Here is a 27,646-nt window from a genome sequence, read left to right as displayed (position 1 = left end):
TTTCTCAGTAACCATATACTGATATTCATGAAATCATATAATTTTATAAAATGGGAGTTAACGTATGATAGAAACTATTAGTATAGTTGAATTATACAATTAATATATATTCCTTTAAATTTGATATCATTTGAAAAGTGCAATTTCTTTTATCAATTTTATCATCTCACAAGCAATATTTCAAATGGAAATTTTTTTAAATTAAAAGTATTAAAGACTCTCTCAGAAAGCCAAGATTTCCATAACTTTAATCTTCTTTATATTAATAATAAAGAAAAGTTAAGGTTATATCAATTAAAAATGGATTTATTTTTTATTTTTGTTCTTGGCACCGCCAAATATATAAACAGCAACATTAACATACACATATGTATCTTCAATTAATAATTTAACTGAATTCGATTCATAATTATCAACTTCTATTTCGTATATACTTAATAATATTGTCAGTATTAAAGGAGTGAGTAACACTCGTAAAACGTCAGTGAGCGACCGCGAATCAATGTGAATGATTGTCGATTGACTTATTGTGTTTTTGTTGTAAAAATCAGTGTTTGGATAATGAAAGTTAAAAAACGTAGTTGCTGATGATATTTCGTGAATGGACGAAAGCCACGCGACCTGAATTTCTGAATATAATATGACCACTTGGAAAACAGAATTGGAGAACCGTAACATCGCTGTTTCCATGTTAGTAATACTTTTGTTGTTTCTCACTACGTATCTGCTTAGAATATCATCAGACATCATTGTAACTATTATTGATCACCACTATCCAAGTCCGTGCCCTGTTATTGCTAAATATTGTTTATCAATAAAAATACTATTGGTTAATAATACGTCAACCATATCAAATATTAATGAATAAAAACAAAGATAAATTCTTATTTGTAAATATTGTTAATTTTTTGAGCACCAAAACCTCGGATTGTTGTGAATTTTAGTATTGTAGAGTTCACTTAAACATAAATTCTACAGAAGTATTGATTAATTACTGTTTATAATTGAATGTACTTGTACGTCGAATGCGGCAGTTAATTTCCCAATGGTTATTATCGCGTTCGTTCTCACAGTGATGAAGCAAATCCAGTTAATAAATGCATCTTGTAAAATGTTATATTAAAGTTTATACATCAAATATTTATCAAGTGTGGAAAAAAATGTTATAATTAAAAATAATGGATATCCTAATTTGATGCATAGGAGAAAGTCTGTGGAGAATCTAGTGATATCGTCACAAGATGCTATCGGACAGAGCATCAGTCAGGCTCTCAGCTTCTCCGGAGTGGTCACCAATGCAACGGCCACACTACAGGAAAATAAGTAAGTAACAAAACTGTTCCTAAAAAAAACACATTACATAACTCAAACATCAGCAAAATAAGACTTAATTAATATTTCAAATACATTTTTTATCTGAAAGTATAAACATCACCAGAAATTTTTTGATTTTTGTAAAACTTCAATCATTCTCAAAATGTATATTGTATAGACCATTCCATTATTTAGATTTAAAAAAAAATAGCGAAGGCTTAACCTGAAAAAAATAAACCAACCTCTGTGTGTAGCAAATAAAATTAAATATTATCAGGTTAAACATATCTCATACACAATAACTTTATAATGAAAGAGCACTGAACCTCACCCAATCATTTTAAGTTATGAAAGTGGAACAGTGAAAAGTCTCATTAAAGACACTATTCAAATGGCCACTCTACTAAGGCCAGAATATTGATTCATCCCATTATAATAGTAAACAGACATCAGATAGGTCATTGATACAAAATGTGCTTTTTACTCATATTTGGTCCAAATAAAGTTTTGTAGAATGTACTTACCTCACATTAAACTTTTTTAAGATGGACAAAAGTAACTTAGATTACTTGTACAGATTATATAACAATATATTGATCGATTTATTAACTATCAATGCATTATGAAAAATGGACACATGAGGCCCAGTGAATAAATAAAATATACATTTCAATTAATTGTCTATTTTATTTAACCCATTTCTTGTTATGATGCAAGTATAAACACTATATAAATATTTATTCTTCATACATACACTCGGCAAATAATATAATTACAAAAACCAAACTGGTTACGTTTTTATGAAGATCTTCAAATATTAAATAATTATATAAAATTAATTGATATAATCTTAACTACCATTGATTATTTAATTGTATAATGTCTATAAATTGATAACAATATCAGACAATACTAAACAAACAGTCTTATTATACGTCTCTAATAGTTTGATAAATGAAATGAAATTTCATCGATCACGAGACGCTCGTTACTTGTTTGTTACATATTTGGCGTCCATATTCCATCTATTTGACTTGTCATTTGCAAGTACATTTGTCGTCGAATGGCGCCAATATGGCTGACGACTTAGATGACGTAAATTATATTCTTATTGTACAAACTGCGATCAATTTAGACAATCGAGCGTTTTGAAAAATATATTTATGTTAATATTACCCCAATTGTTCGAAAAATATTTTGTATTTATTTATTATTTCCCATTTTTATTTCTATTACATTTCTAAAAACATTCAAGAATTTCTAAACAACGTTGGCAGAATACGTTGTGCAGATTTTACACGGATTAAAAACAAAGCATAATATTGCTTGAAATGTGAACAATGACAAAATTTGTTTTATGTAGTACACATAGTTGACCTTGAATGGACAAATATTTAGGTAATAAGCAGTCCGCTCCCCTATTACATATTAACACGAAAAAGCGTTTGTGTTCATCATTAGATCATCCAGTAACTGCTCAACTGGCTCGTGCAAAGCCGCGGTTACACGCTTACAAAATAATCATATTCATAATGTTCCTGGAAGATAACAACAAAGAAAATAATGAAGATTACACTTTAATGGATTTATAGTATCATAACCTAATTAAGATTATATCCTCGTAGGTAACATAAGCAAAAAAATAGATAGCACTCTTAAACAGAACATAACTCAGAAAGATTACAAGTGAAAGTATATGCCTGAGAGTAAAAAAATATCTTTGGTGCGTTTAAGCGGAGCGTTAACTAATTTTCATGTATACATGATCTTACATTATACATAGTTTTTAACATAGGTTATTGGATGGGATACGGCAAACGTTACGTATCTAGTGTGTCATTGAAAATTCGGACTAATGATAAAGATAAAACGAAGTCAGAATTTATACATTTCAATTTTAATTCCTCAAGTATAAATAACGGAGGTAACTTATTAATTGTATGTTTCAAGGCGCGTCTAACGATGCCTCGTGTCGATGCCTTTGTTCAGTTAGAGACGGTTCTATTCTACGCTCTGTTATTTCTCAGTTTGTGTAATTCAAGATTTCGTAATTTTATCGCCATCTTATCTTAAATTTATTAATCTTTTTGTTTTTAAATTATCTGTTGATTAGTGAACCGTGTTATCGTTTAAATGCGAATTTCTAGTGTATTCGCTTCTTCAGTATTTTCGTGTTGTTTGAGTTGATTTACCGATATGATAAAGACTGAACCGAGGGACGTCGTCAATAAGTTGGAGCTACTACCTCACGTTTATACGATCTGGAAGGAGTTTATATTCGGGTAGGCTTATGTCTAATAGTGCTGTTTGAACCAAACACATAGCTTCGCTTAAATGCAACAAAGTTTTGCATTATTTTATATGTACATGTTCGGTTGACTATATTTCGATAACTTTATGACCTACAGATGAAGCCTTTCGTCTCGTCTCCGTGATTGTCCGTCGCAGTATCCGAATATTTTAATATGTAGGTTCGTTATGTTATTGATAATTATTAATTACATTGTTTCTAACGCTACAACATCTTATTCCTGGTTTCGCTCGTTTTTTTTGAAGTCTAAGAAATAGTTACATAAATAATTTACTTGATTTAATTAGATCAGGATATTTCGCGTTTTGCGTGATTGTGTTACACTGACTTATACACATAAACCTTTTTTTAATCAATGATCGTATTCTTAAAAAAATGTCCGTAGTAGATTCCTAAATTATTAAGAAAAATTTTAATTAGCGTTTTTTATATTTCCTTGGCAATAAAAAAACCTCGTTTTAAATGCTTGGTTTTTCTATTTTTTTTTTGTTTTATTGTAATTGTTCTGTTATCGAACACACTAGCTTTTGCACGCGACCCTATCTACAAAACAGTCGGATTTTATGACGAGAACTGTATCTTCTTTATATATTTACAACTCCACTGTACGTTTAAGTGTCGGTTTCGTTCCGGGTTTAGTGAACTAGGTCATATACAGGCACCGGGTTATAGAAAAATATGAAGAGTTCGATAAACCACTCGACAGCATTAGCCTCAAGACTATATGGAGAGCAGTACAGAATCTAAACGTGAATACCAAATATATAAAAATCAGCACAAGTAATGTCATGCTAGGATCTAAAGGAAATGCAATTAACATCGAAAGAGGAGTCAGGCAGGGAGACCCCTTGTCACCTAAATTGTTTATAGCAGTCTTAGAAGACATATTCAAAAACCTAGATAGGAAATCTAGAGGCATAATAATAAACAACAACTATCTAAGCCATCTCAGATTCGCGGATATAGTTATATGTACTATCTGAAACAGCAAACGAACTGCAAGATATGCTCCGCTCTCTTGCTCTATCAAGCTCAGGCGCAGGATTAGAGAGGCAACGAAGATAAAATTGAAAGACGAGCAAACATAGCCTGGAAGAAAATTTTGGTCTTTTAAAGAAATTCTAAAAGGAGACTACTCGAGTAATCTTAAGGAAACGGTATTAGATACCCGCATACTGCCTTTTTTACTGTATGGCTGCCAAAGTTGGATATACACGACAAAAGCAAAACAAAGGATCCCGACAAAAGCAAAACAAAGGATCTCGACAACGCAAAGAGCTATGGAAAGAATCCTAAACATAAGAAAAATACAAAGAGTCAGGAGCAAAATTATCAGGCAGAAAACAAAGGTGACAGATGCCCTCACACATACTCTGAAATTGAAATGGCAATGGGCAAGTCACGTATCGAGAAACACAGACAACAGGTGGACAATCAATATTATAAAGTGGAAGGGGCCAATTGGCAACAGAAGGGTAGGCAGACCGAAAAGACGATGGGCGGACGACATAACAGGATTAGCAAACAAGGACTTGCTAAATATTGGCAAGGACAGAGATGATGGAAAAGGCTGGAGGAGGCCTTCACCTGGAGAGGGGTCCACATCCAAGATAACTAACTCTTGCTAACATTAGATATAAGCAAAATACAACTAACATCGTATTAAAACTAACATTTGAAATCGAATTAATAAGTATTAGTTAAGGATATGGAATTAAAGGCTTTTTATATTTTATACTGTACGTTAGTATGTCACTGAACTCCAACGGCTGGACCGATTTGAATGAATTTTTTGTATGCATTTTGGTTGCGCCCAGATGGCACAGACTTCAGATTCACAATCAGTCCGATACTTGACGCTGCAGTACGTGTCAAGGTTACTTAAAACGTACGTACGTTACTTTATGCTTTGTTTTAAACTGATGTTCACGCAGACGGAGTTACGGGCAAAAACTAGTATATACAAATACATATATGTATTTATTATTTGATGTCATCAACTACTTGCTGACGGTACAAGGAACCAGTAACTTTATGATTCCTAGAAAGTTTTATAATACATAATTTATATATATATAAAATCTTTGAAAATAGCACGCTTATTTGTCCAGCCGTTTACGATATTATCGCACGCAAACAAACAAGCACTGAATATTTTTCATAACTCCTAATAGAGTTAGTCAAATATCGACGACAGTATACGTGTATTCGATATACAGACCAGGTTTTTGTACAATATCATTATATACAACGTTCATACTATATGAATAACGTTCAGCATTGTCTATGGCTAATACATAAGCCTCGTATGCAGCGTGACGATGCAAACATGTAGTAAGCGTTTTATAACATAATTAACATTGCACGGACATCTATCGAGTGTTCTGTGTCGGCTACGTTGATTACGCAGCAAAGCATTATTATCTCTGCTAGATACTCATTATAGAGCCGAGCTGGTTTCAACTTTCCCTCGTATTTCTTCATATTTCTTCATTTACCGACATCGATTCTTGTAACGATATTATCCACCTATTTCGTACCTGGTGCTCTATTTGACTGGGCCTCGATAACAGACATGACATTACAAAGTTAATGTTATTCGACTTACATTTAAACTTGTCAAATGATTTTATTGTAAAAAAAATAATATTAAAATTGACCAATGAGAAACGGAAAACATTCCGTCAGTAGTTTATACATATATCCGAATTCCGAACTTGTGGTAAACATACGAATTCGCAAAAAAATTACAGTTTTAATACAATAGACTGTTTTTATGTTTCTTTATATCAGCATATTTATTACACGTAATTGTTATTGAAAGAATTAAGTTAATAATGTATCTGAATCGTTACACTACATACCAAGCTTTTCGTGTTTTTCATTCATAAATCTTCTCACTTAATAGTAGCCAGGAAAACGCGAACTCTTGGTGTGTTGGGACGGTGGGAACTTGTGCTGATCCACACTTATAATAATCAATCAAATTCTGAATATTCTATTTATTGTACCGTCAATACAAAACTTAGAATTGATGGATGTTTGTGTTTGAGTTATCCGATACGGGCTGCTTCCATCATTGGAAACTAGGTTTATTGAGAGATCGTGGACTGGATGATGATGATGATGATGATGAAAAGATTATGGACATATATTGAACGGCGACCTCATGATACCTCTGAGAGCCGGACGCTTCTGGCTTCGTTGAAATCGATCGACCGGGGTTCTTCTAGCATACGCCACATATTTATGGCGGAGAGAGGTCTGGGGAACAACGGTGAAGCTCTCAGATTTTCAGTCTCGGTTTCGAAAGCTTTCGATAGGGTCTTGATGACCTTGTTAGTGAGCTTTCTAAGTGTGGTATTTGTAACTTGGTTTTATCGCCTGGAGTCCTGACTTTCTAAACATCGTGTTCTGCTAGTGGCTGTCAATAGTTACTGGTTCGATCCAATTGCAGTCTACTTAAGGCTGCCTCAGGGGTCTCTACCTTCCGCAACTCTAGTTTGCTACACCTTAACAACCTGCTATTACACGATACTTTTGTGAGTGGTTTCAAGCTAGCCATAGGGTCAGCGGGAATCAAAAATAGTTTGGGAGAGAGCCCGTGTGAGATAAGACGTGTCTATTTTACACTTCAGACAGTCGCTGAATTTTGAGAAATTTAAGACCATCAAAATACTAGCGTGTTTCGTCTCTGACAAGTAGAGTCCATTCAAACAGGTCCTAGACTTATAACTGTTCACAATCCTTCCTTGCGGTACACCGACTGGTTTCAATCATTAGGTATTGAGATATCCTCTTACTTAACTTCTAGCGGTTCATTGACAGTAAGACCGATGCAGCTACGAGGAAATTAGGTGTCCTTGTAAAAGTAAGACAATACTTCATGTCTGAGCACGACGTTCTTGTTTAAAGAAACTAAAGGCTCGATCGTATGTGGAATACAGTCGAGCGTTGTTAACCAGCTACTTAGAAGCGATACCCAGGTTATATTTATAAAAATGAAGGCTTTTTGGGAGTTAAGAGAGGTTCGTCCTATGACTTTTCGCTATAGATAATTATTGGTATAAAAAATATATATTTCGCAAACCGCTCTGATGACGGCTTTGACCGACAATGTTAAAACACATTAACCGCGAATCATACAGGAAGTGTTGACGCGTAATTTTATTATTACAAATTTGGCAGTTGAATGACCTTAACAACGGTCACTTTATATGGTGACACACACCTTTTTGTATATTGTTATTCAAAGATTACAATTATAAGACCATTCATTATTTAAAAAAAGTAATTCACAAACAACAATGTCACGATAATGTCACAAACATTTTACTGCTTGTATTTCTTGATTAATTCCTTTGTATCTGTGATAATATTTTCAACCATACTGGTTAAGGGCGTTTGTGTTGAGTCAGCGTCATGATGAATGAGCGGAATGTTGTTCCTATAACGCTCTATATAAACTATTAGTATATAATATATTACGTGTAAAGTATATAACAAATCGTTTCCATACAGTCGTAATGAGTTGGATCGTGATTTTTGTTATTTCGTAATTGTATTTTTTTATTTCGTTTTCTGTAACTATTATTGTCCGCTCACCTTGAGTCGGACTGCTGTTACTTCATGTCAGAGACAATGACTTTTATAGACACGAAATTATAACGAAATAGCTATAATAATAAAAAAACTATAGTTTGGACGTTTTTTATTGGGTGAGAAACTTTAAGTTATCTTTGAGTTTTATCTAGGAGAAGACCACTGTCATATACATTATACATGCTTACTTTACGAAGGCTTCGTTTGTTCGTTTTTTTTTACATCTCAACAACAGTACGTAGGTTACTTAGTATTATATAATGTTATTCTTATATAGTATACTTCAAAGGGATATTATTGTATTTAAAAAGGTTGTGTTTTAGGAATTTGGATGGTCGACAAAGATCTTACACACCACAGGAAGTCCGGAACAAGCTATCATAATATTATTTTATACGTGAAAGCTTGTATGTATGTATAGTCTGTTAGACTTTCAGACAAAAAGTATTGAGAACAATAAAGAAATAAACTTATAGCAATGATATACTTTCTTAAAAACATCTTGTGTACTTAAACTCTTCATTATATGAAAAGTATAGTAATGTGTTTGAGTCAGACTTTTTTTTATTCCATTTTGCTGGTTGTCCAGTTCATTATATATGTGAATATTTACAATAACGAGGACAATCACAACATTAACTCTATTGACTTGAGATAACAACATTTAAACATTGATTTATTCGTATCATATTAATATTCACCAAACAAACTTTACATGTCTGCTGTTGTTGTAACATTTAAGTTTTTCTCTGATTTTTTTGTCAAAACAATATTCACGTTTGTTAATATAATTCATAATATTCACAACAAGAAATATACGTATTTTGTTTTATTTTAAGTTGATTGTTATTAGTACAATGTCACAAAAAGTCTCCTCAATAGTATAGTGGCGGTAACAGGTATTCATTCTTACTCGAGTTTACAAGTGTGTCTGTGTGTGCATAAATTCAAATTTTGGTTTTGTCAAAAAATTATTTTCATTAACTCTTTTTATTTGTTGGAGTTTTTTCATCCTGAAGTAGAGTCATATCTATTCAAATTAATTTGAAAAATCTTCGGAGGTCAATTGGCTGATTGGAGACCATTGCCTCGAACGCCTCTATACATAGTATATATTAAATATTCATAAGGAAACATGCTGTAAATTTACGACGGTTTTACTTGCTACGGAAATTTATTTTTTCTATATTAATGAGTGGTGAGGGCCTTTCGTGAAGTAAGCGTTTTAGTCTGGTTAAGAAAACAATTCGAGACAATTAAGATTTCAACAGTCATCAAATTAATAAATTCTACAAAAAGCAAAGTTATTGACAAGCTGTGTATACTCGAGAGCTAGGTCCTCGATATATTCGTCTTTATGATACAAGAAATTTCTTTGTTTTATTCAGTATGCCAACACATCGCAATATTCGACTAGTCTTCGTGAGATTAAATTAGACCAGCTTTTTCCAAAGTGAGCAATAATGACCCCTTATAGGCGCTGCAGGCCTAAAGGGCAAGAGACCCAGAAAAAAGGGGGCGTTGTTCAGAGATCTCGGGGGTGATTTGTAATTTCATTTAACTAGAATAAGCTAGAGGTTTTTCAGTAGGTGCAAAAATGGGGACGCTAAAACATTTTTTTTAAATGAAGGTAGACAAAATATATTTGGGAAGCCCTGAATTAAAGGCAAGACCTCAGTCATGAGATTAGTTATTATCTTTCCATCTCATTTGTTTAATGTCAAATTTATTTATAAGCACAGAAATAAATTATTTAACTTTGACAATAAATTCTTTGTATCCAAATAATAAAATCCTGGTAATTAATATAATAAATTTGATATGTTTTAGTGGCGAAAGTATTTCTTTTCATTCTATAAACACTAGCAACACTAACACTAACGTGTAGTTCATGGATTTCACCTATATAACAGTTGTGTGTAACATATTGTAGAGGCAGTAGTGAGATGAAAACAGACTCTTAACAGCCTGCCTATAACGACTATACGTTAACCTAACGTCACTCTCTGACACCACACGCAGCGCTTCACGTTCCGTATTCTGTTTACTTCGCATGTAGTGTAACGCTTCAAACTTATAATAAACATACTAGACACTTCTCTGAACCACATTCCTATAAGACGGTAACCTCTGCCACGATAACCACAACGCGAAGCTATTTGAACTACTGATTTAAACTATTCTTTTAGGGTTACTTTGTATGTTCCTCTATGGCTTCCCCCGCGCTACGTATATTGCTATGTCACTTGATCTCTTTCATATTATAATAAAATATATCACGTAGAATAAAATATACAGTGTAGGTTAGCTTTATAAATAAATGTTGACCCGCTTTCGCCTCTTCCCGAGGTCACAGTTGCTGTAAAGAAACCTCGGTCAGGAATAGTTAAAATATTCTAAAATACATTTGTATTTAGATGTAACGAAGAGTTAACCTACGTGATAATACTGCTCGATCCAATCTACGTTTAAAATACATATTTATATTTCTATTAAATTCACTCACTGTCCTCGCACACTTTTATTAACATAAATAATTTCCTCATGATTATAATCATAAGGCGCAAATTGATAATTTCGTAGTACATAGAATTGTTAATAATGATGTCCGTGAACATTTCCATCGTTTTCCCATCGTCATATCAGTATACTTACCCCAAGTCAGCATCGGCACACATACATACGGACAGTTAACAGTTTATCATCCATAAGTCTTTGTACATTATAATTTATTGTATTGACTTATTATTTTAAAGGTGGTAGAGTCTAGCTCTTCCCACCTTTTCCTGTCACTTTCTTTTTCCCACTCCTCCCTATTACTAAAAAACAAGGTTGGCAGGGACGACGGTAACTACTGCCCACCTAGTAGGCCATCTGCTCGTTTGCCATCTTTCACATAAAAAAATAATAGTAACGAAACTTGTTATAAGCGTCCTGATAATGAGCGCCACTATCAGATATTGAAGGAACTCTTGAGCACACCTCTTGTCTTGAAGTATCTTCCATGTATACCGTAGTGTGTGCGAGTCATTTTAACAAAGCTCTCTGGTTATTTCTATATTTTTTTTGTGTGTTATAGAAATGTGTCTCGCTCACCCTCCCCGTCCCTGCGGCATGCGGAGAGTTCCCTGGACTTTGTGGACAATGACAGAGTGAGTCATGAAATTAAATAGAATAACATATCACGTATAGTACTCGGACTAGTGCTGGTCACCACCCGAGATGTGTCAGCTGGAGGACGGGAGAGGACATCATAGAGAGGTAGAGCCATCGACCACCGTAACGGTTACACGATTGCATTGTTCAGAGCGACGTGTTCCTAACACACAGAATACAAATATCCTAAGATGAATCCGACAATACCGTCACAAATAAAAAAATTGAGAAAAGTTATTTGAATATTTTTTTCACGACGTTAAATTTGGGATGTTCGAACTTGGAATTTCTTTAAATTTTACTTAAATACAATTATTTTTGTCAAAGATTGGAAATTCGCTTTAAAAAAATTTATTCTCTTTGATACCTTCATTTTTTTTTAGTGTAAATTAATTTATCTATAACATTTATAAAAACACATTCTTACTTGATTATCCGTAGATTTATCTGTCCTCAGATATCTCGTGTGCGTCAAGTTCCTGACAAGTCCATGGCGTCACTACGTCCCCTCGCTCACAGTGAAACTTTAATTAACAAAGAAAACTGTCCATTTACACTTCATATGAAACTTGCCGTTGTACCCTCGTGACTTGTCGTCTTTATGTCGCCAATAACATAAATAGAAATGTTTTAATAACAACTCCAATACAAACAATACAGAATTCAAATCCATTTTGCAAAACGTGGGTTCTTGACCTCCTGGACTTCGCGTACCGGACGCTTCACTGATTAAATTGAGATCTGACTCCAAGTTGACTCGAGTCTGTGAACCGAACATTTCAAATCGATTTAACCGACCCCTTGGGACTAATTATTCGACTTGAACTAAACGTCGCTTCAGTTTTAATAAGAAACATAATTATTACTAATGTAATTTTCAGAAGAGTGACGTGAGCGACACGTCCCAGGTGCCGTCCGTGGCGGGGGACGTGGCGCTCGGTCTAGACGCAGCTAGTCTCCTGATTAAGGATGTCAAGGTGAGTCTGTGACAGTCTAGGACGAGCTGCGACGATCAGAAAGACTGTCTCTTTAACAGACGTGTTGTTTAAGAGAGACTCGTGCGGAAACCAGTCTATACAAATGAACAATGGTTATCATACTAATAGAAATGAATTGTGTCTGAGAAGTAACAAAATATACTAACGAGAAGATATTTTAGACACAATTCCAACATATATATCATCATTATCATCATCATCAGCCTATAGGAGCCCACTGCTGAGCAAAGGCCTCTCCTCACATGAAGGTTAGAGCATTAATCACCACGCTTGCTCAAGACGGGTTGGCGGTTTCAATCTTATAATATGAAATTATAAGACCAGGTTTCCTCGCGATGTTTTCCTTCACCGTCCGTCAGTGGTGTCTAAATACTCTTAGAAAGTACATATGACTCTTAAAAGATCACATCGGTACTTGCCAGGTTTCGAACCCGCGCCCTCAGGTATGGGAGGCGAGCCTTTAACCTCCAGGCCACCACGACTTAACATATATATAAATTGTATTTAATGCCTGTATTACTACCACAAGTTTTTTTCGAACACACTCGTGGTAGGGATCCTGTTTACAATGTACTTTCGGGATCACGTCATCGGACTCGCTATCAATATAACCCTCCGAGTTGTTCTCTGTCCTGTGTTTAGTAAGATGTTGTGATGTAATGTGTGAATCCCGATAACATAAGAATCGCCTCGCGGTTACAATACTGAGGGTTGACTTTATATTCTGATATCACACATACATCTAATGAGTACGTTTCAGTGTCATTATTTAGTATAGAAATCATAATATACGGAAATTACTACAAATACATACAGTGAAACTTTCGTTTATAGAATTTTTAGTTAAATAGAAATGTTTGCTCCGAACTGACTCACAGAGTATACGATACCTGCGAGAATACGCTCAAGAGAAGACGTCTCGACAATGTTAGTCAAACGCTTGAGGTCCAGTGAGACAAAGCAATACCCAGAAACGATTCTTTTATAATTTTAATCAACTCACATTGATCGTGACCACCGCTAGCAACAGACTGTTTCATAGGGACTTAAGCGTGAACATAATACATAGGACATGATGCTGGAGAGCACGCGGTTATAGTATTATACACGTGTAAAGCTCGTAGGTGCCGTTTTAAATAATTTATTTGGACGTCACCACGTCCGGGCCGGCGCCGGCGCCGGGCTCCGGAATAAATCACATAGTTTAATATTTCACAAACAACTTATAAGGTGTGCGGTGTGCCCCTCACATATCAGGAAATGTAAACTTCGGGCAGACGATCGCCGTGGCTCCTGTGACACGGACGAACTGAACGGGAAGGAGATTGACGTTGCACAATGAATGGCAGTTTGAAATATAACAAAGTTTACATGAAAAGTATGCTAATGTGTCGTTATGGTGATTTATAAAAGATTCTCCTCTGGATTAAGCGGACATTCCTAGAATGATTCTTAAAACAGTGGTTTTCCCTCCAGGCGGCCTCGCCCAGCTCCAGAGGTGATCAAGTGAGGTCCAAGAAGAAGAGCTGGTACAACTCGCTGTACCCCACATACAAGAGCAAGTGTGACGATTTCAAGAGACTCTTCAAGGAACTGCCGGATGATGAGAGACTTATAGTCGGTACGTGGCTGGCTTCGACTGACCAGCGGGTTAAGGAATCGTTAGATGTGGCTCTCAGAAACTACTCATAGGATTTTAATTGGCAAAAGAAAAGTTGCTCATGTAATTGTTTTGAGGTTAGTCGGTGATTGTTAGGTAAGTCAGCTAACCGCATCACACTTCATCATCAGACTACTCGTGCGCCCTCCAGTGCGACATCCTGGTGCACGGTCGCCTGTATGCCTCTCAGCGGCACCTGTGCTTCCACGCCAACATCTTCGGCTGGGAGAAGGTCCTGATGCTGAGGTGGACAGACGTCACCGCCATCACCAAGGAGAAAACGGCCAGGGTAAATAACCTAGTTCCCTACATTAATATAAACCAAAAATATATCAACTTATATACACTATATACTGCCTAGTTGTTAGTATAGCTATTCCCTTATTATCCTTTCAATACTACTTCATACCAGATATTGACACGTCTGTAGCATCTCAAGTAAATATTCGTAAAAAATGTCCTGCACATTCTACACGAGCCGTGCGTGGCTCCTGGTAGGAGATGAATTAGACGGTTAACCATTTAACGAGCGAGGCGCCCTCTACACGCTACCCACGAATCCATCGCTACATTAGTGTGAGAGCTCATTAGTGTGACGTCACCTCCAGGTCATACCCAACGCGATCCTGATCTGCACGGAGACCGAGAAGAACTTCCTGGCGTCCTTCACGGGCCGGGATAAGGCCTACCTCATGCTGTTCAGGATCTGGCAAAACGCGCTCATGGACCAGCCCATGTCCAGCCACGAGATACTGCAGCTGGTTAGAGAGCCTCACCGGGACCACACTCATGAGGACGGCTAGATGACGTCACTCGCTCACGACACACTAACTATGCATATCCTTGAGATCCGAGACCTCCGCGAGCGTTCATATAGATGAAACGAATATCTTCCGGCTTGTGCTCCGGGTCGGCCCACGCTGCTGCGGAGTGACGGACGCTTCGGGAGCGTGGAGCTTCTTAAAGTAGCGAAACACGCGTGTAATGCGGAAAATATTAGTTTCATTTTTATGAATATTTATTTCAAACACCTCTGTCACAGTAGCTCAGATAATAAAGTGACTGTAACGTGCTCCTCTGCAAGCTGCGGGTTCGAGTCCTGCTACTGTTCCTGAATGCCGCGGCCTGTACTCTCTGTATCGATTTGAATTTAATAATTTGGATCATTACTTTAATATAAAACATGATCATACGATTTGTTCCGTCTACTGTCTGGAGTGGCGACATGTCTTAGCGAGGCTGTGACGTCATGCTCCAGAAGGCGCACGTTCCGAGACACGCAGACGAGTGGACGAGTTCCTTATTGTATCGATTTATTTGTATTTTAAATGATCCCAAGAATATAATTCCAGCCGTCTGTCTCGACGCGCTGTGTACAATACGGTTCACTTTACAAACGATCTCTCCGCGAGGTCAGAGCTGGTCTGAGCTGGGATTTAGATATTTCATACTGTTTAGTCTTAGTGAGAAAAAACCTCATAATATTATTCTGTATCGGAAATGTGTTATAAACGTTTTGAAAGTCAGATTAGTGTTGGTCGAGCGGCCGCGGCGCGCAGGGGCCGGCCGGGGGCTGCGCTCTAGGCTCTAGACTTATTACGTGTCGCGTGTCATAATGCCCAGTGTGTGTGTCGCCTGTCAGGTGCACGCGTGCTACGGAGCCGAGCTGGGCTTCGACTCGGACGAGGACGCTCACGACGCCCAGGACCCGCAGGACCCGAACGAGCAGAACGTCGACGTGTCCGAGGTAAGACAGACACACACCGACACACACGTTACACCTTGTGTATAAGTATTACAGCGGAGAGTGGTCGGAGGTACAATGAAGAGTGAGGGTGGCAACAGAGAGCCTCGCTGTGTGTCGACGTGGCGTGAGCTGCCCTCCGTCCACGAGGTGACCGTCCGCTGTGAAATATAAGAATAATAATTATAACATGCCGTCCATGCTCCCACTGACTTCAGGAGTTTAAACTATATTCATTACTGCTCTCACTCCAACCACTCTCCCTCACTAAGCACGTATCTGTGCTACGGGAATATGTATTATTTGTCTGTAGCGCCTGTTGTTTATAAATAGCAATGCTGTATTTATGCGTTATAGCATCATTAAAATTTATCTCTGTTTTTATCAAATAATAATCGCAAATTATACGATAAAAATATATTATCGAAGTAGTATGAGTGATAAGGTTCACGTTGAGTGGACTGCGACAAGCTTCAGTATTGAAATGCTTCTCGCGGGGCTGCTGAGGAAGAGAGTGAGATATACATTATATTATATATGGAGTGTTCCGTCATGTCACCAACACATTAATTTTGTAATTTATTTGGCTCATTTCCAAAAAATGTTAGTACATATGTAAATATTTATATGTCTGCGAGTACTCCAAACAGACGGTTGATGTGTTGTCATCTGTTGTTTGTGTGAGTTACTAAAGAATATTATCAGTGATTAAAAAAACCTATTATAATGCAGACGTTCTCGTCACATTAGATAGCGGCGGGCGTAATTAGTAAATGAATTCGTCAATACCATTAACGGAGCGTGTTTATTTTTTATTTGTAAGTTCAAAAATATAATACTTTCCACAGGTAGTTCTATGAATGATACGGTCGCTGATTACGACACAGTGGTCGGTTACAGATTGTTGTGTATTTTTTATTTTTTTCAATAAAACAAATATTTAAATGATCCAACGCGAGTAACCTTAGCTGACAGCTCGTCGTCATCAGCATCCGCGCGGGCGGAGGCGACCCTCGGATACAAAACTAACCATTCAGCATCGCTGACTCAAGTCAGTACTTGTAACTCACTAATTAGCACCACACGAGCTAGCTATCGGTGAGCTAGTCTATACTGTATAGAACGACGGCTCAGTGAGCTGTTAATAGTAATGTTCGGGAGAACTAATGTGAGAAGCTTACTGACATATGTATGTATCTTACTTGTATTATAATAAAAATATATAACTAACACTTTTAACTCGTATCATCTTTCACGACTGGCCGTATATCAGGATAGCTCATAGCAATCACAATCATGTCCTGTGTATCAGGAATCTCTTAACTCGCACAAAGTCTGCAGCGTCGCTCGTTATGCGATATGTTATCTATACAACTGTGCCGCCCGGCGATGTTCTTTAAATTATGTTCAGTTAAACGTTGATTACACTCGTATTGTTGAGTGGTATCGTTTCTCCTCACACCCTGGTAGAGGAGCTCCCTCATCGGATCCTCTCCTCCTCTCATCCACTCCTGGTTTATTGAATGTGGTGCTATCGTAACGATACTACAAGGTTTGCTCGTGTGTCGCCAGGAGGCCGTGGACTCCTCGTCCATGGAGGCGGCGGAGACGAGAGCGACGCCCTATCAGACCGGTGAGTACGCACACATAACAACTGTAGATTACATTCTATACGACATAAACCTTGTCTGTCAAAGCTAATGATGTTGCCGGAGTCGCTGCTCCAGGTCGCCGGGAGAGGAATCCTTTAGTGTATAATGTCTTGTAAGTCACAAAAAAAAATATTTTGACAAACTTATTTTTATATTAGCCCTTCCCATCTCCGAGGAACGGTTCTATTTAATTGTCGTCGTAGTCACTAGGTACAATGCATGGCACATCAAATTGAATGTTCACGAACGGTTTTGGAGATATAGCTCGATATTCGATAACGAATGGACGGACGTACAAATCGGTATACGAGGGTTTGACGGAGAAGGCCGGTCCCTCATATGTATTGCTCTCTGATGAGCAAATGTCACATTTAAATGAAACTAATATGTTCGGATTACTGCTCGTCTGTCCGTGATCACGGCTGCTGCAAAGTAACCGAAACGTCGGGAGTGTGTAATTGAAACTAATAAAATAACTCGTAGTAATCGGAAAATATTAGCTTCATTTAAATGGCTACTGGCGACAGTGTTAGTTCTCATTAGGCGTCACATGTTAGTCGCTCCTGCGCCGCGTACACGATAATAACACACCTCAATCATCATCTTTACGTTAAAATGTTTTATATAAATTATGTTGAACGTCACACAATTATATATATATAAACACATCTGCTTAATAAATCTTAAAAAAATATTAAATTTCTGAACGAAATTTTTGTATGAACTGTATTATTCTATAACATTTGACAGCATAATATTTTTGTAAGAAATATTTAAGAATATAATTAAAAGTGATCGGTAAGTTCCGTCTCTTCATTTTCAGTGAGCGAGGTAACCGCTGTAACCGCTGTAACCGCTGTAACCGCTCAAAACGCTTACCTTAAATTCCTAATCAATATTTTCCTTCTATAATATTTATATCTCGCCCGTCTTAGCCGCCGCGCCGTAGTTTCAGTATCGTAAACATATCAAATGTCGTCTAATGCGTTCAATATGTATTACGAAATGAATATTTGTTTTCCAACAAGCATTCGGACATATTCGTGTAGTTCCCCAAAATCTTGTGAACGCCGGACATGTGAGACTTCTTATTCAACGGGGGAGTCCCGCGTTCGCGATCAACAGACGTCTAACGAACTCTACGAATTATAAAAAACATTACTAGATACTAATGTCCGCTGTTAATTGTTCGTTACTTAGAATTTGTATGTAATATTATATAAAGATGATGAAGGCGGCGACATCTGTTGTGCGATTGTTTGTTTCAAAACAAACTTATCGCTTGCTGGAGGCGGTTTAAGACGGCTCCCGACTTATCAATAAAAGCAGTCCTCGCTCGGTTTCGCCACGAGTCACGTTCGGAGCTCGGTGTTATGATGTGGGACACGTATATAGTGAGCTTATTGTTCCGACTGATCATGGCCGCGTACAGCCGCGGCGAGGAGTTGGTGGAGAGGATCGAGGGTGATTTCGTCGTGGTCGACTCTCAAGTCGCTCCCTTATATCCTGGAGAATTCGTGGACGGAGAAGTCGAGGCTGCTGAAGAATGTGAATATATTTTATAATTTAGGATCGTCACTACGAGGCCGGTATGCTCACTCCGAATAGCAGCCTCACGCCGCATACGCAGAGTTATCAGTTGTTCATTCATAGGTGATGGGTGGTTGTAGTGTTGATATCGTACAAGCCCGGTGAGGTGTCACAGGAGGCGCCTAGTGTGCGGTGTGCCGATGGCGACAACGTTATGAAATTTATAATTATTTCAAATGTTTGAAGTTTTTATTAAAATGTTTTGATATTTTTTGTTAATGTTTTAAATTTAAACGATTCTTCGCTTCATAAAAATCATTTATTTAAAATTAAAAACTCACTGTACTATATTATATGTTTAATACTAACAACAAACATCTGATCTTTTTTAAACATCCTAATTTGACAGAAAAATATTCAAAGATACGAAGTTACGTTTTATTATTCGAGCTGTATCTGTGACGAGGAGCGGGAGACTGACGATCAGCCAAAGCATGGGCTGGAAAGAATTCACTTGTTGACATCCAGCGGACTTGTTCTGAACTGAGGTTTCTCGCGCGGATGATATATTTAACTTACTACTTCAGATCCTTCGGTTGAATTAAGCCAATATTAATCCGAATGTCAGTCGTCTACCGGCCGTTACAGGTTGATGTGACCGTGTAGGGTAACGTGTGTGTGTGTTTGTAGTGACTAATGGTAACGCGGAGTTCCGCGAGGAGGCCGGGGACGTGCTGCCCACCGACATGTCCGACAGCAGCGACAGCGAGCCCGAGAAACACAACAGGTACCGGCTCCGATCCGAGTAGACGAGGGATAAAGATTGCAAACTCGAGAAGACGCGGGTTCGAGTCCTGCCCTCGAACGGGTCAGGCTGTTCTGTTTGATTGTTCCGCATTCAGTTTGTTCATGCTCATTCACTTAACCGACCGGAGAGGTGTCAGTAACTGGCGGTTCATATACCTTCCACGTATGTTATGATATATATAACTTTGAATAAACAAGCGTCGTTTGATTGTTTTGTCAGTAACGGTGAGGATGAGAAGTGCACGTCCTCCCACGAGGGCAAGCTGCTGCTGCAGCAGGAGTTCCCCATCAACATCGACCAGCTGTTCACGATGATCTTCACCAACTCCAAGTTCAACCTGGAACTGCTGGCGGCCAGGGACACCTCCGACTATGTCCAGGTATACACGCCACACATTACTACACACAGAGTTACCGTTTGCCTTCGTACTATCTCGCACATCATAATATGGACTGGGGTCAATGTAAGACCGCCTGGAATGGTCCGTGTGTGACCTGTCCAGTGTGACGACACAACTTGTGGTGAGGGACACAGAGACTAAACTTATTGTGATTGATCTGAAATTTCTTAAGTTTAGTCCATATATAACTTATATCGGTTTTCCGTTTCTGGTTCAGAACCCCTGGCAGCCTCAGAACGGCCTGAAGTGTCGTCAAGTGAGTTACACCCTGGGACTGACCTCGGGACCCATGGGACCCAAGGAGGTGCAAGTGACGGAGACACAGGTGATAATAAAACAAACATCCTACAGCTGGGTCTGCCTCGAAAATATGATGCACGAGATGACCCAGAACTCTGTATAAAAATGACTAAAATTAAAAGCTAAACAGCTCTGAAACGTGTGACCTCCACGAGTGTCGGGGTGTCAGGCCGCTTGGACCCACATATTTTAACTTTTCATAGAGCATTTACTGTGAACTCATCATTATGAGGTCTTACATGTTATTTATTGTTTTATAAGAAATTAAAATTATAATAATTGAATAGTCATCACGCATCGACTTGCAAATGTGATATGTGTTGAGCTCGTCTCCTGACACCAAGCGAGCTGCTCCAAATAACGTTTTCCACCGTCCCCAGGTGATGAACAGGTGCAGTAAGCCGGGAGTGCTGTACTCCATCGACTGCAGCAACGAGAACGCCGGCATTCCGTACGCGGACTACTTCAGCGTGGAGGCGCACTACTGTCTGAGGAGGAGAGGGGACCGCACCGCGCTGGAGCTGTACGGATACGTCAACTACAAGAAGACCATGTGGCCGCTCATCAAGGGTGAGCTGGCGCAAGGAGCTGTTCAGGAGAAGCATTGCAACTTAAATAAACATGGCGCCCGTTCCTCTCACAGCCTTCCTGGAGAAAAACGCCATGTCCGGCATAGAGGAATTCGCCCGCTTGTTGGAGAGCCGCCTGATGGCCGCCGCCCGGCCCGTGCGCCCAGCCCGCCCGCCGCCCGCCCTACAGGCGCGGTCACGACGACGCAGGAGAGGAGACGGTACACAAGCAGACATTCGCTCTACCCGCGATGGCTCAGAGTCCTCTCTTCAAACAGACAGACCCTTCATTTTGCCATTGTTCTCGTCACGCCACGCCCTATATCTGAGTCACATCTCACGCCTGTCTCCTCCCACCAGCTCTCATCGCCACACTTCAGGCGGACGGTTTTCAGATGTTCTTCGATAAATTTCCTTTGACTTTCTATGCCCCTACTGAGTCGTGTGCGAGATTTTATGCACAAACCCTGCAGACCGTCCCTCTGTAGCGTGGCGATGGAAACTCTTTGTATAAGTTCTGTCATCACAGTGACTCCGCTGGGAACATTATCTGCGGCGACGACCCTGCCGGCAGGGGGGTCCGCGGCCGCCAGCGGAGCCCCCGCGGGCCGCGCGGGGACCTGGCTCACGGCCGCCTTGCTGGTGCTGCTGGCCCTCAACGCTCTGCTATACTGGAGGCTGTACCACGCGGAGAGGAGGATTGACTTGGAACACTTACACACCAGGTCGGGAAGCGCACCAGATACACATCCTGGCAATAGTTGTGGTTGACGTAGACTTCAAACAGTCTTTGCAAAACATCTCAACATGTTATGTTTATTTTCATTGGAGCCTTAGCTAGCTCCCCTCAGACACTTCCCGTGTATGAACTCGACAGATGGACGGTCACTAACCTAACTAAGCTGACTGCATGTGCGAATGTGTAATGATATCTTGCTTCCAGGATGAACACTCTTAGTGAGTCTCAGGCGGCGTCATGGGCGCGCGCCCTGGAGTCCCACTCGGCGCGGCAAAGAGGTCAGCTGATGGCGTGGCGCTCTGCCCTCGACCGGACCGTCACGCATCTCCTGCAGGTACTAGCGCCGAGCCCCGTCCACGTCTATCGGCGTGGATCCGAATGTTCATCTTGACATGAATCGTTTCAGACCGAGCAGGCTCTCAAGTCGTTGTTGGAGACGATCAAGCCCGCGCTCGAGAAGGCGGACGGAGACACGGAACCCCGGGACGAGCTGTGAGCGGCGGCGGGCGGTGACGTCACGGGTGCTGTGACGTCATCACACGCACGACACGACACCGCGCGTCGTCACGATGGGAGGATTGTCTTCGTACAAATAACATACATACATACATCGTTGTACTTAAGTTAATGTCGGATGGCCGCGAGACTTTCACGGACGGCGCGGCTCCCGGCGGCGTGCGAGGAGACATGATCATATGGAAACAGATTCATCAGAGATGGATCGTTGGTAGATGGGAGATAGTCAGTAGTGTACAGGACGGAGCGCGCGGGAGGGGAGCCGGGCTGGTCGGGGGACGCGATGGCTGGATTCCATTCCAATAATTTTGTAAATAGTTAAACATAGATAAAGATGTACTTTATACATTCGTGATTTATATTTATACAGAGGAATAAAAATATTCATATCAACATCGGTTGGAACCTAACCGTCGTTTTAATATTAGTTACTAACTCTAACACAGCGGCGCACTGCGGCAGGAGCCCGCGCCTGCTGCACAGACCGCGGTCTGGAACGTGTTAACTCACCAGCTTTATGACTTGCAACTCACATCTCACTCAATATTTTGTCCCGGAGCTGTGAGTAAACTACCTCTTACCCTTATCACCAGTGTCCATCAGCACACTCTATACGGCGAGTTTAAAGTTTTTCATTCATAACCTCCGTCGCTGCCTTCTCTGTGATACTTTATGACGGACCGAGGCCACGCTCCGTGTGTGTGTGGGTCGTGGCGAGCGTACGTCTCCGGTTCCGTGTGCCGGATATCGTCTGGGCTTTACGCCTGCTAGTAGGGTCTCTGCGAGATGTTTGATGTCATTGACCTTATCCTCTTGTAATCCATCATAACACAGCGCGTTCCTGTTTCTGCGCGTCCTCGTCAGTGATGAACTCAGTCCGGTGTGTTTTTCTCATTAACATCAGATTTAGTACCGCCAAGTCGTATTTTCTGACCGCACAACACGCGCTGAATGTTCCTCTCGGTCACGCGAGGCCGTGCACCAAGTCTCCAGTCTTCTAAGACTGCAATAACGTTGTTGAATTTAAAGAATATTGATCGATGTTAGCGTAGGTAGACTAATTATTGTGACGTAAGTCGTATCCACGTGTCGGTGCTGATCATGTTGCTAGTATCGCGTCACCCTGCATCCGGCGCCTGGAGCTGTCCGGCGGGTTGCAGCTGTCGGTGGCAGACGAGCGCGTTCGAGGATCAGTGGATCTTGCCAAAGTTTGTGATGTTTTGTGTGCGAGTCGATCGAAGCACAAATCCCAGTAGGTACTAGGTTAACATAAGTTAGACGAAATCTATTCTCAGTATTGAATAAAATATTTTAATTTAATTTTGCAGTTTTTATTTCAGATCCTATTTGTTAATTTTTTGCAATCATTCATATATTATGCACGAGTATTTTAGTTTTCGAAGCGTTGTCTTAACTGGTTACTGTTCTAAGAAGTGTTTGCAAGGGGAGTCTGGGCAGGTACGAGGGGGGAATAAAATAAAATAAAACACATTTATCCTTATCATGTTTATTAGATTTCTGAAGGACGGATCCGACCAGCAATCACTGGCTAAATCAAATTTCTTGAACCGCGAGCACTTAATTAATGTAACTTATAAAAGTTAAAACCTATCAGTTTATATTAGAAGTAGTATGTGCCTTTGTGATGAATGACTTGCGAGACTTAGTCATTCCCGAAAGACTAAAACCTTGCAATATTGAGGCAGATGTTGGAGGGCATCATCAGACCGGGTACGAGTATCGAACACGCTAGAGACGAAAAGCAAAGACATCAAAGGGAATTACCTGTGGAGTGGAGCCCTGTGGAAAAAGTCTTATGAATTCTGATACAAAACAGCTAACCGGGTATCAGAATTTATCAGTTAAAAAATATTTATAAGATTGAAAATATTTTCTGATACAGATTTCTATAAGAATCTATCAGTTATGAGAATTTATGAGACCGTTTCCACAGGGAGTGGCCGGAGAAATGAAACAAGGAAGGCGCTCAGACACTGTGTCAAGATTTATTACAATCCATCATACACAGCGAGCGAGCGGGATCACACTCACTCGCCTACTTCTCGTCATCCTTGAACACCATGGTGGAGTGACACTTGCCGCAGTAGTGCCTGTCGTCCATCACGGCCATGAACACTCCGGCGCCGCACTGCTCGCCCGTGCACTCGCGCCGCAGACGGTGGATCTTGCCGTTCTCGTCCACCTGGAACACGTCGCGCACAAACTATGACGTCACTGCTGCACACAATCCGACCCGATCTGAACTTACGGAATATCGAACGTATCTTTCACGAGAAAATACAGTCGTGTTAAGACAAATAATAATCATATCAATTACTTTTTGGAGTAATATCTCGCATTCAGTACGGCGCCGCCGCAAGCTGTGGTCTGAGACACTCCAAGCATTTAGACATGTAATGTAGGTTCATCAATTCGACATTTAATGTTTATCATGTGACGTCACGAGGCCCAATCACAACAGACGACCTCTGCGAGGTTTCAAACCAGCTAAGTGTCGTTGGTCGAGTTCAAATACAATGTTTACGAAATCATTAAAATTAGAAAAAAATAATAAAATATACATTTAAAACAGTACCGAATGTGATAATACTTTAAAACTATTTTAATTAAGTCGGTACGAATTCCGAAGAAACAGAAATAAACAACCTAAAGAGATGTCGAGCTGATTTCAATAGACCTTTGCATGTGAACAAGTGACGTGTTTTGATTTCATTGGGGTCGTTGAATTATCTCGGAGCCTGCACCGACACGTACCGGCTCGAGGAGCCTCTCCGTACGGCGAGGTCATCGGCTTTCGTTTTGTTAGACTTATTCCTAAACACTGTAAACACGAGGATTCCTGTCGGGACCTGCTCTCGCGGCCTTACTGGTATTGATGACACACCGGCTTCTGGCTTCGTCGCATACAGTCAACAGACAGATACAAATACATCAAACGGATTTGTTTACGATATATTACTCGATTACGTCTAACTTTATTCGACGAGTCAATTAAAAGCCCAAACAGTTACTGGTCAGAAAAAATGATTCTGATCGAGGAGCAAAATTGGTGTGTCATGATTTCTATCGTAAGCCGGACGATGTACTTTTTAATCTAAATCTCATAACTTTAAATGTTTGTAAGTACACAGACGCGCCTCGGTTTCGTCCGCGTCCTCCTCGAGATGTCGTTTCACCGTAATTATCTCGAATCATCTCTCCCGTCAGCGCCACATACCTTATAGAACCTGAGTACTGCAAGCTTGACCTTCTTCTTCTTGTGCTTGATCTTCTTGGGTGTGGAGTAGTTCTTCTTCTTGCGTTTCTTGGCTCCTCCTCTGAGCCGCAGCACCAGGTGCAGTGTGGATTCTTTCTGTATGTTGTAGTCTGAGAGGGTCCGACCGTCCTCCAACTGTTTACCGGCGAAGATCAATCTACACAACGAATATGTTAAATTAGAAGTCGCTCGCGGATCATTTATTATATGTAAGCACCTGTATGAACACAGTTCTTACCTCTGCTGGTCCGGAGGGATTCCCTCTTTGTCTTGTATTTTAGCTTTGACATTCTCGATGGTGTCCGAGGGTTCAACCTCGAGGGTGATGGTTTTCCCCGTGAGGGTTTTCACGAAAATCTGCATCTTGGGTCCTGAGATGAGACAATATAATTATGAATACTTTTAGTAATTCAATACAAATAAATTCTGTGACACTTAGCTTTAAGTGTTAACAATGTTGTTTTATTTTTAATTAGTAAAACAGTTTTCAATATTTAATGAATCTAGAACATACTGATATCTGAAATAGGTTACTGTGGATATTTGGTAAATAAAAACCAAATATAAGGGAAGGGATATCCCTCTAACTTCCTCATGTAATGTTGGTTTGATGGAAATATTAGTAAATAAAAATACATTCTTATTAAGTAATTTTTATTGGATGAGCTCACAGAATACAATTTAAACCAACAGAATAGCATTAATGACACCATCATTCTCAGGATTATTAGTGACCTGAGCATACTTCCCCCACACAACTTTACCGGCCTGAGTCACCAAACCCAGTTCTGAAATATTGACTTCGATAACTGTACCCTTGGTGATAACTCCTAGACTAGTGTACATCTGAGAACTAGGGTTCTTCTTCACTCCTATGATTGGTAAACAAAATGTAGCTTTGAGTTCGGGATGTGTTACATGTGCTTTCTTAAACCTCAAAGCCATTGGCCTGATGAACCTTTCAAATTTGGGTGGTTTCCGTGTGAAATTCTCTCCTACGAATGTGACTTTGGTGACCATGCGTTTCCAGGCTTTCCTCTTTGATTTTCCAGATTTAAGAACTTTGAAAACCTCAGCATCAGCCTGAGCTCTAACTTTGGGTATGGGTACGTCCCATTTACCAGCCTTCTCTTTCCTCTTTTGTTTTATCATATTAGACAGCACTTTAGCTCTCGACTGTACATCTCTGTCCAGAAGGTATACTGGCACGGCTCCTTCAGCCACCTTCTCCGTGTTTTGTTTGACATTTTTCTCCTCGTGCGCTTTGATTTTCTTTTTCATCTGAATCTTTTCATTTCGACGCTCCTTATTAAAGATCTTCGCCTTGATACCTCTCAATTTACGCGCCTTCTCGGCTCTCTTGTGAGGCTCTCGAGCCTCCTTCTTACGTTTCCGCTCCTCATAATCGAGTCTCCTACCGTAAAGCTTTTGATGGCGCTCAATGTATTCGTTCTGCGGCATTGTGGTTGCTTTTACGGCAACTACAACAAAAGTGTCACCTTATCAAACACTATGGTGATTCGAATTGAAGTTGGAATAATTCAATGTTTTTAACAAAACAGCATTAATTTATCTATTTCACAACAGCACGGACGCGAGACGTGATTTTAAAATCATTTGTTCTTCAAAAAAACTAAGTAAGGTTATCCGTAACAAGTTAGCTTCGCACACGTGCAATAGCTTTGTTTAATGAACCGAACGAATAAAAACAAATACTTTAAGAAAAATATTACCTCCGGAAATAAATTGTTGAGCCCGTATAACAAATAATTGAATATTTCACAATATTACGCAGAAAAACAAAGTAATTCAACTTTCAAGAACAACTCACCTTATGCCGACACCATGCCACAAGGAAAAGGAAGTTTTGGCAGTTTACCATAAAGTGAAATAAAGATTATAGAATCTTTTAACTGGCAACACCGTCCAAGTAGTTATAGGGAAATTGTATGTTTCAGATGATAATTAACAATGTCGCACAAAAAAATAGAAACACATTGTTTTATTTAAGTTTTTCAATACATTCTAATTTATATAAGTAATAAGAAAATGAACCCTAATCTAATTATA

General features: G+C 39.5%; 3 protein-coding genes across 6 annotated transcripts; 1 reads left to right on the top strand and 2 right to left on the bottom strand.

Moving 5' to 3' along the window:
• Positions 1–465: 465 nt before the first annotated feature.
• LOC116769860 (protein Aster-B-like) lies at positions 466–23,619 on the top strand. 2 transcript variants are annotated; one of them, XM_032661060.2, is made up of 17 exons: positions 466–690; positions 1,204–1,323; positions 11,307–11,379; positions 12,265–12,360; positions 13,858–14,002; positions 14,173–14,330; positions 14,650–14,802; positions 15,684–15,788; positions 17,358–17,418; positions 19,658–19,754; positions 19,995–20,154; positions 20,393–20,500; positions 20,856–21,045; positions 21,119–21,265; positions 21,574–21,769; positions 21,988–22,117; positions 22,190–23,619. In XM_032661060.2, the coding sequence occupies exons 1-17, from the start codon at positions 641–643 to the stop codon at positions 22,277–22,279; spliced, it is 2,079 nt and encodes a 692-aa protein (XP_032516951.1). In that variant the 5' UTR covers positions 466–640; the 3' UTR covers positions 22,280–23,619. The 2 variants fall into 2 exon arrangements, with proteins under 2 accessions (XP_032516951.1, XP_032516952.1); XM_032661061.2 differs by lacking the exons at positions 466–690; positions 1,204–1,323 and adding an exon at positions 3,450–3,596.
• A 662-nt stretch (positions 23,620–24,281) lies between these two features.
• LOC116769864 (ubiquitin-ribosomal protein eS31 fusion protein) lies at positions 24,282–27,547 on the bottom strand. 2 transcript variants are annotated; one of them, XM_032661068.2, is made up of 4 exons: positions 27,408–27,547; positions 25,815–25,947; positions 25,538–25,733; positions 24,282–24,502 (listed from the first exon to the last, which is right to left on the bottom strand). In XM_032661068.2, exons 2-4 carry the CDS (start codon positions 25,937–25,939, stop codon positions 24,356–24,358), a joined length of 468 nt encoding a protein of 155 aa, XP_032516959.1. In that variant the 5' UTR covers positions 25,940–25,947; positions 27,408–27,547; the 3' UTR covers positions 24,282–24,355. The 2 variants fall into 2 exon arrangements, with proteins under 2 accessions (XP_032516959.1, XP_032516960.1); XM_032661069.2 differs by lacking the exon at positions 27,408–27,547 and adding an exon at positions 27,310–27,334.
• On the bottom strand, positions 26,214–27,497 carry LOC116769862 (ribosome biogenesis protein NSA2 homolog). Of its 2 annotated transcripts, none has more exons than XM_032661064.2 (2): positions 27,408–27,497; positions 26,214–27,057 (listed from the first exon to the last, which is right to left on the bottom strand). In XM_032661064.2, exon 2 carries the CDS (start codon positions 27,035–27,037, stop codon positions 26,258–26,260), a length of 780 nt encoding a protein of 259 aa, XP_032516955.1. In that variant the 5' UTR covers positions 27,038–27,057; positions 27,408–27,497; the 3' UTR covers positions 26,214–26,257. The 2 variants fall into 2 exon arrangements, with proteins under 2 accessions (XP_032516955.1, XP_061378596.1); XM_061522612.1 differs by having other exon boundaries at positions 27,310–27,413.
• Positions 27,548–27,646: the final 99 nt, after the last annotated feature.

Source organism: Danaus plexippus, chromosome 14 (genome assembly GCF_018135715.1).
Source record: "Danaus plexippus chromosome 14, MEX_DaPlex, whole genome shotgun sequence".
Lineage (NCBI taxonomy): Eukaryota > Metazoa > Arthropoda > Insecta > Lepidoptera > Nymphalidae > Danaus > Danaus plexippus.
This window is presented reverse-complemented; position numbering and strand designations above follow the sequence as displayed.

Coding starts and splice junctions, on each gene's coding strand:
- LOC116769860 (XM_032661060.2), top strand. CDS start 641: ATGACCACTTGGAAAACAGAATTGGAGAACCGTAACATCGCTGTTTCC. Junction 11,380..12,264: donor ACTTTGTGGACAATGACAGA/GTGAGTCATGAA, acceptor TGTAATTTTCAG/AAGAGTGACGTGAGCGACAC. Junction 14,003..14,172: donor TGATGAGAGACTTATAGTCG/GTACGTGGCTGG, acceptor CTTCATCATCAG/ACTACTCGTGCGCCCTCCAG.
- LOC116769864 (XM_032661068.2), bottom strand. CDS start 25,939: ATGCAGATTTTCGTGAAAACCCTCACGGGGAAAACCATCACCCTCGAG. Junction 25,734..25,814: donor ATCCCTCCGGACCAGCAGAG/GTAAGAACTGTG, acceptor TTCGTTGTGTAG/ATTGATCTTCGCCGGTAAAC. Junction 24,503..25,537: donor CAGTACTCAGGTTCTATAAG/GTATGTGGCGCT, acceptor GACGTGTTCCAG/GTGGACGAGAACGGCAAGAT.
- LOC116769862 (XM_032661064.2), bottom strand. CDS start 27,037: ATGCCGCAGAACGAATACATTGAGCGCCATCAAAAGCTTTACGGTAGG.